General features: G+C 42.1%; 1 protein-coding gene across 2 annotated transcripts in view; it reads left to right on the top strand.

Annotated features, from left to right (window-relative positions):
- The window catches only part of LOC143284691 (uncharacterized), a 15,831-nt gene extending 8,020 nt beyond the window's left edge, over positions 1 to 7,811 (top strand). For both annotated transcript variants that reach the window (XM_076591622.1, XM_076591623.1), the window contains 3 exons: positions 2,945 to 3,096; positions 4,761 to 4,896; positions 6,221 to 7,811. In XM_076591622.1, coding sequence (XP_076447737.1) covers positions 2,945 to 3,096; positions 4,761 to 4,896; positions 6,221 to 6,617 — 685 coding nt within the window. In that variant the 3' untranslated portion in view covers positions 6,618 to 7,811. The remainder of the gene's footprint in view (positions 1 to 2,944; positions 3,097 to 4,760; positions 4,897 to 6,220) is intronic.
- The last annotated feature ends 584 nt before the right edge of the window (positions 7,812 to 8,395 follow it).

Raw genomic sequence — 8,395 nt, forward strand, 5'->3', positions numbered from 1 at the left:
TAATTGATAACATGATTATATTAATGCTTTGATAATAGGATAATTGTATTAATGCTTTGATAATACTTTCTAAAATCTCTGGTGCTCCTCGAAGCTTTGTCATCATGAATACATGCCACGATGTGACATTTAGTATCACTTTCTTTTTTTTTTTTTTTTTTTCTTTTTTTCTTGTTTTTTTTTTAATTGATATTGTTATTCTTATTAATACTATTACTATTAGTATTATTGTAATCTTTCGTGTGTAGATCTGTTTATTCATATAGATATTGTCTGTCCATCACCTATCTAGCTATTCATCTATCTATTCCTCTTCTACACATGATCATTAGACAGATGATTTTATTCATTGGCTTTGTTTTAGTTTTAAAATTTATCACGGTTAAGAAATAACCCTTGTATCTCAATAAGTTGATGATTTTTTTTTTTTTAAGGATGTTCATTGATGGACTAAAATGTTTGCTATGTGAATGTTGAATCACACTGATGTTGCGAAATGTCAAAATTCAAAGTGAAATATAACCTTGTGTACAAGGGGAAAACAAACACGACAACAAAGAAACAAAACAGAATAGCCATAATAACCCCAGTAGAAAAGAATAACTACTAATAACATCACTGGTCTTCACAGTCCTGAACGATGAGGATCATGCCACGCAATGCTCCCCCCCTCCCACCGCCACCGCCACCGCCACCCCCACCCCACCCCACCCTTTGTCCCCCTCCACCAAAGCCCCACCTCCACCCACACCACCCCCCGCCTCCTCCCTCCCGGCACTCAGTTCTTGTGGAGGAAACTCAAATTTTGAACTTGGTTGATTTTTTTTTTTGTTTTTTTTTTGTTTGTTTGTTTGTTAATACAGTGGACAGAAACAGACGTGAGTGAATTGGTCTTTGTGATGGTGTTTTGCCGGATCGACCATTAATTAATCAAGCATCATTTTGGGCCCTCAGACCATTAATTCACCCATCATCATTTTGGGCCCTCAGACCATTAATTAATCAAGCATCATTTTGGGCCCTCAGACCATTAATTAATCAAGCATCATTTTGGGCCCTCAGACTGGCATGGTCCTTCCTTTCCAAGCCGACTGGGCTCCAAGCAACGTGATTTTTAATTTGCCTGCATAACAACAACAACAACAAGAGCAATTGTAATATTGATGATAGTAATGATGGTAATGATGATGATGATGATAGTGATAATGGTGGAGGGTAAATATATAAATGATAATGATAATGATGATGATGATGATTTAAAAAGTCTATATGATTTAATAATGATACTACTAATGATAATAACAACATCAACAACAACACCAAAAACAACACTACTACTACTACTACTACTACTACTACTACTACTACTGATGATGATGATGATGATGGTGGTGGTGGTGGTAATAATAATAATAATAATAATAATAATGATCATCATCATCATTATAATAATAATAATAATAATAATAATAATAATAATAATAGTAATAATAAGCAGCAGCATCTAGAACGCGCCCTGCAGCACTAGCAACTATCAGTATCAATGCTGCCATGACGCTCTGTCTGCCAAAGCTAAGTCCTATAATGTAGCTAATCTAAAAGAAAAAGACGCAGACATGGCGGCTAGTGAAACAGACATCATGATTACTGTGTGTCGCTCCACGGTGTATATTTCAGTGTCTGTTTCACCCACCAGGAAATGAACTAGTGGCACGTCACTCAGCCTGTCTGGGTTGACGTAGATGAAGTGTCAGTTTCCGGACAAGGCTTGTAACCATGCTGTTTGGAATCCTGTTTGTGTCGTATGTCATGACTGTGTGTGTGTGAGTGTGTGTGTGTGTGTGTGTGTGTGTGTGTGTAAACAAATAGATACATTGACTGATAACTAACTCAGTAGCTAACTAACGATAAATGAATACATAATTAACTGATTAATCAATCAATTAATCAAACAAATAAATAAATAAATAAACATTTATGACAGAAATGATACGGGGCTAACATAACACCCTCATGCGACGTTCCCACTCTCTCTCTCTCTCTGTCCTGCCTCCCCCCCCCCCCCACCCACCCACCCACCTCCTCCCCCTTCTCCCTCTTTCTCTCTCAACCTTACTTCCGCCCTTTTCCGACACTCTCTTTGTTTTATCTCCCTTACAACTTTCCAGAGAACTGACTCCTGTAGTGATGGGAATATCATCCTTATGTTCCTATAGCAGCAGCAGCTCTAGTAGTAGTAGTGGTAGTTGTAGCAGCAGCAGTAGTAGCAGTAGCAGCAGCAGCACTAGTAGTAGTAGTGGTAGTTGTGGCAGCAGCAGCAGCAGTAGTAGCAGTAGCAGTAGTATCATCATCAACAGAACTTGTAACTACTGGTGGTGGTGGTGGTGGTGGTGGAAAGAGCAGTAGTAGTGTTAGTAGCAGCAGCATCGTTGTCGTCGTCGTCGTCGTCGTCATCGTCATCGTCGTCGTCATTATCATGATAGTAATAATAGAAATAATTATCTTCATCATCGTCGTCATCGTAGTCATCCTCATCCTCATTCTTCTTCTTCTTCTTCTCATTATTATTATTATTATTATTATTAGTAGTAGTAGTAGTAGTAGTAGTAGTAGTAGTAGTAGTAGTAGTAGTATCATTATTATTATTGTTGCTGTTATTATTGTTATTAACATTCTTCTTCTTCGTCTTCTTCTTCTTCTTCTTCTTCTTCTTCTTCTTCTTCGTCTTCGTCTTCGTCTTCTATTATTATTATTATCATTATTATTATAATCATCATTGTTATCATTATTATTATAGTTGTTGTTGTTGTTAATATTATTATTATTATTATTATTATTATTATTATTATTATTATTATTATTGCTGTTGTTGTTGTTATCATTATTACTATTGTTATCATCATCATCATCATCATCATCATCATCATTTCCATCCTGGTGGCAGGCGAGAGCTGGTAAGCAGTGCCAGTGAGTGTGTGAGAGAGGAGTACGGCAGGTGCCCAGAGACCTGGGCCTGGCGCTCTCTGTGCGGCTTCCAGAGTGTGCAGCCCGACCTGATGCTGCGATACGGGCAGGCCGTGTGTCGTCACAGGGAAGGTGAGGTGGAAGGGGGGGAAAACCCCGAAAGCGGAGTATGGCTGCCTACATGGCGGGGTAAAAACGGTCATACACGTAAAAAGCCCACTCGCGTATATACGAGTGAACGTGGGAGTTGAAGCCCACGAACGCAGAAGAAGAAGAAGCAGAAGAAGAAGGAAGGGGGGGGGGGAGGAAGGAGGAAGGGTAGGGAGGGAGGGAGGGAGGGAGGCTTCCAGAGCGTGCAGCCGACCTGCTGCTGCGATAATTATGGTCAGGCCGTGTGTCGTCACAGAGAAGGTGAGGTGGGAGGGAGGGAGATAAGGAAGCGAGGGAGTGATGAGGAAGGGAGCGAGAAGGGAGGGAGGGAGGGTGAAGAAGGGAGGAAGGAAAGAGGGAGGGAAGGAGGGGAGAAGGGAGAGGAAGGACTGGAAGGAGGGAGGGAGGAAGGGAGGGAGCGAAGAAGGAAGGACGGATGGACGGGAGGGAGGAAGGGAGGGAAGAAAGGAGGAAGGTAAGGGGGATGGATGAAGGAAGGAAGGGAAGAAGGGAAGAGGGAAGAACGAAGGAAGGGAGGGAGGAAGAGGGATGGATAAAGGAAGAAAGGAACGAAGGAAGGGAGAGAGGAAGAGGGATGGATAAAGGAAGAAAGGAACGAAGGAAGGGAGGGAGGAAGAGGGATGGATAAAGGAAGAAAGGAACGAGGGAAGGGAGGGAGGGAGGGAAGAACGTAGGAAGGAAGGGAGGAAATAATGGAGGAAGGGAAGAAGGAAGAAAGAAAGGAAGGGAGGGAGGGAGGGATGAAGGAAGGAAGGACGGACGGAGGGAGGGGAGAGGGGAGGGATGAAGGAAGGAAAGGATGATGAGGTGGGCATACAAGAAAAAAAGTAAGAAAGAGATCCACACACACACACACACACACAGGGAGAGAGAGAGAGAGAGAGAGAGAGAGAGAGAGTGTGTGTGTGTGTGTGTGTGTGTGTGTGTGTGTGTGTGTGTGAGAGAGAGAGAGAGAGAGAGAGAGAGAGAGATTCTGATATATTGTTCATTTTAGTTAAGACCTTAGCTTCTTACGAAATGGGGCAATAACAGAGAGGCCAAGCTGTCTGATAAAACAGAGAAGGTCAGATGGAATGAATGAATGAATGAGTGTGTGTGTGTGTGTGTGTGTGTGTGTGTGTGTGTGTGTGTGTGTGTGTGTGTGTGTGTGTGAAGGAGAGAGAGAGAGAGAGAGAGAGAGAGAGAGAACTTTGAACACATCCTTGCTAGCCATAACTACAATTACCATCATTTTGTTGTCGTTTATGTTTCGTACGTACTACTGCTACTATTACTACTATCACTATAATCATTATTATCATTATTGCTATTATTATTATTATTCTTGCCATATTGTTATCATACAGCGCTATAATGGAAGCTGAAGTAAGCTTATAAAGCATTTCATACAAATCCAATTCTGAGTCGAAGAAACACAAACAATAAAACCGAGACGTACAAAAGAAAGAATCATTAAATACACACACACACACACACATACAAGCACAACACAACACAACACAACACACACTAAACATCAAAACATTCAAAGTAAAACACCACCATGACCCCTTATGCTGTTATTCATCAATTCATCACGATCTGACTGACGACGTTCCTCGGGGTTGTCCTCCTCCTACTACCAGTGCTGCAGAAGCACTGGGGGTGTCTGAGGACCCAGCACTGCAGCCTGAGGACCTGTCTGGACAGCTATGACCCTCACCTGCCCTCCGTCCTGACCGTGGGCATGTTGAAGTCGCCCCGCCACGACCCGCTCTGCAGGTAGCCCCTGTCCACCCCTTCAGTGTGTGTTCTTGCTGCTCGCTCGCCCATCTTACACTCCTCCTCCTCCTCCTCCTCCACGTCTTCCTCCTCCTCCTCCTCCTCCTTTTCATCCTCTTCCTTGTCCTCGTCTTCATCGTCGTCCTCCTTCTTCTTGTTGTTCATCTAGTTCTTGTTCTTGTTCTTTTTGTTCTTCTTGTTCATCTTGTTCTTGTTCTTCTTGTTCTGATCTTGTTATTCTTCTTGTTCTTCTTCTTTTCCTTCTTCCCTTCAACCTCATCTTCCCACTCCTCCTTTTCCTTCTCCCTTCTACTTCTCTTGTTCAACCGCTTTCCCTTCCTCCTCCTCCTCCTTCACCTTTTCCTTCAGCCTTTTTCTTCGAAGTAAAAGCAGTTTGTAGTCTGTGTGCCGTGGTCGGGAGGGTGTAATGCCGAAAATTAGTTAATCAATTAACCCTCTTGCATTCACTCCGGCCACAGCCGAACACTAGGAGGAATTTCTCTATGAAATACGTGAATGCAAGAGGGGTTAATCAACTGAATCATCGACTGACTCACTCCCTTTTATTTTATTTTTATTTTATTCTTTTTATATATATATAATTCTCACTGTATTTTATTGTATTGTTCATCTTATTCTATTCTATATATTTGTTTGTTTGTTTGCTTAGTTATCTATCTGTTTATTCACTTAGCTATTCATATATGCATTCATTTATTTATGTATGCATTTATCTATGCATTCATTTATTTGTTTATATATCTACCTATATATTCATATGGTTGTTGGACTTTCAATCTGAGGGTCCCGGGTTCGAATCTCGGTGGCGCCTGGTGGGTAAAGCGTGGAGATTTTTTTCCGATCTCCCAGGTCAACATATGTGCGGACCTGCCAGTGCCTGAACCCCCCTTCGTGTGTATACGCACGCAGAAGATCAAACACGCACGTTAAAGATCCTGTAATCCATGTCAGCGTTCGGTGGGTTGTGGAAACAAGAACACACCCAGCATGCACACCCCCGAAAACGGAGTATGGCTGCCTACATGGCGGGGTAAATAAAAAAAAAATAATGGTCATTCACGTAAAAAAATTAATGTTAAATGTTACATGTTTGTCTAAGTGTGTACGTGTGCGTGCCTGAAATCTGATTGAAGGACACAGGAAACGAATGACGAGCGCCCAATGGCAGCCGTCAGTCGGCTCTACCCAGGCAGTAGACAGCCTGTTGTGTAAATGACCCCGTGTTTTGTAAAGCGCTTCGAGCTTGATCTCCCGACCCCTCGAGGATAGGCGCTATATAATTATCCATATCAATATGGTTCAGCTACCAGGCCTTCACAGAGCTGTGCTACGAGACGAACCTGCAGGCAGGCTGTCCCAGGGCGATGCACCTGGCTCATCTGGAGGTCATCAACTCCTCCCGCCCCTTCCCCTGCTCTGCCCACGACCTTGACCGGCTGAAACGGCGTTTCTTCCAGAGCGAGATCTTCACTGCTGCTGCTGCTGCTGCTGTTCATGATGATAATAATAACAATGATAGCTATCATCCTTATTATCGCTATAGTGGTAACGCCGCTTCCAGTGCTCCTGCTGCTGGTTGGTCGCAGGGCGCTGTTACGGCGGTTTTGATTGGCTGGTTGGCTGTGGTGTTTTTCTGGTGGTGGTGCGTGGAAGCGTGGGACTGGTTTTGGCGTTTTGTTATGCACGTGATTGTGATGTGATGTGATTGTGTGTGTGTGTGTGTGTGTGTGTGTGTGTGTGTGTGTGTGTGTGTGTGTGTGTGTGTGTGTGTGTGTGTGTGCTCCCCACATACAGACAGCGAAAGCACATTCCCATGGAGAGGGTTATAATATATCCACACCTTTTTTTTTTTTCAATTGGGGTGGGGGCGGAGCAGGGGTCGTGGAGGGGGGGGGGGGCTCCATCCTTTTTCCCACTTCGTTTAAATTCTTTTCTTTTCTTTTTTTCTTCACACACCTACCAATCTACATGCTTCCATCCACCGATCTATCCAACCATCCATCCAACCATCCATCCGTCTGTGCCTGAATGTAAGCCAACATAAACGAATATGTATGTATTTATGTATTATGTATGTGTGTAAGCAAACATAAACGAATATGTATGTATGTATGTATGTATGTACGTCCATACTTCATCACAAAATCTCTGCCGGCCTGTCTGTGTCTGTCTGCCTGTCTCTGACTGTCTGTCTCTATCTCACTCTCACACTTTTTTTCCCGTCTGTCTCCCCTCTTTCTCAATCTCTCTGTGAATATCTTTGCCCCCCCTCTCTCCCTCTCCCTCTCTCTCTCTCCCTCTCCCTCTCTCTTCCTCCCTCCCTCTCTCTCTCCCTCTCTCTCTCTCTCCCTCCCTCTCTCTCTCTCTCTCTCTCTCTCTCTCACTCTCTCTTATCCTTTTCTCTCTTTCCATCTTTCATATTCTCTTTGATATTTCGCAAAATGGAAATGGCTTTTTTTAACAAAAAAAAAAAAAGAAAAAAAGAAAAAAGAAAAAGATTATTAATATCAAATGAAAAGTTCACTTGCCATTTTCAGCACCTTCACCTTCTGCACTGTGTTGCTACACTACTTGGATGTCATATGAATGCCTTCAAGCAGCACCTGTCCAATGTTTATGTACTTGTTTACATCGTGCTTGTGTCGTCACGTCTTCCTTCTTTTTTTTTCTTTTTTTTTTCACTTTCTTGTTGTTGCTGGGTTTGTTTGTTTTTTTACCCCATTTAGTTACCGATTGGTTGATTTTTGTGGGATTTTTTTTTTTTTTTTTTTTTTGCGTGTTTTTGTACACAGACTATGCATATATGTAAGTATGTATCTATCTATTCATGCATGCATGCGTGGAATTGTGTGTATGTGTGTGTTTATGATGTTGTTGTTGTTGTTTTTTGTTTTTTTTTTGGGGGGGTTGGTTTTTTTGTTTTTTGTTTTTTTATCTGCCTATGCATTTTTTTGTAATCAGGTATGCGAATATAGTAATGTCTCTATGTGTTTATTCAGAAAGAGCGAAAGAAAGTTAGACGCACTGACAGACACTGAGAGAGAAAAAGAGAGAGAGAGAGAGAGATGTCAGATTAAGAGACATGTTGTATTATTTATTCATTCATACGTGGTCATAATAAAGTTTCATGACAAGACATAACGTGATGACAGTGATTTATAGTGTGAGTATGAGCGCAAGCCTGTCTCCTCTCTCTCTCTCTCTCTCTCTCTCTCTCTCATCTCTTGTATTTTTCGTAATGATATTCTTTACTGTGCACACTGTACGTATACACTTCATTATCACTCATAGACATTTCTTGGAAATTATCCCCCTATGCATGGATTCCGTTGGCCGTGTGCATGTGCGGCACATTCTCTCCCAAATCAATAAATGATGCCATTCCTAAAACAAATATAATTATCATATATCATTTTCAAGTAATAAGGAAAAAGTTAACAGACATCGGTCACTGATCAGTCAACCAGTCAATAGCAAG

Source organism: Babylonia areolata, chromosome 8 (genome assembly GCF_041734735.1).
Source record: "Babylonia areolata isolate BAREFJ2019XMU chromosome 8, ASM4173473v1, whole genome shotgun sequence".
NCBI classification, from domain to species: domain Eukaryota; kingdom Metazoa; phylum Mollusca; class Gastropoda; order Neogastropoda; family Buccinidae; genus Babylonia; species Babylonia areolata.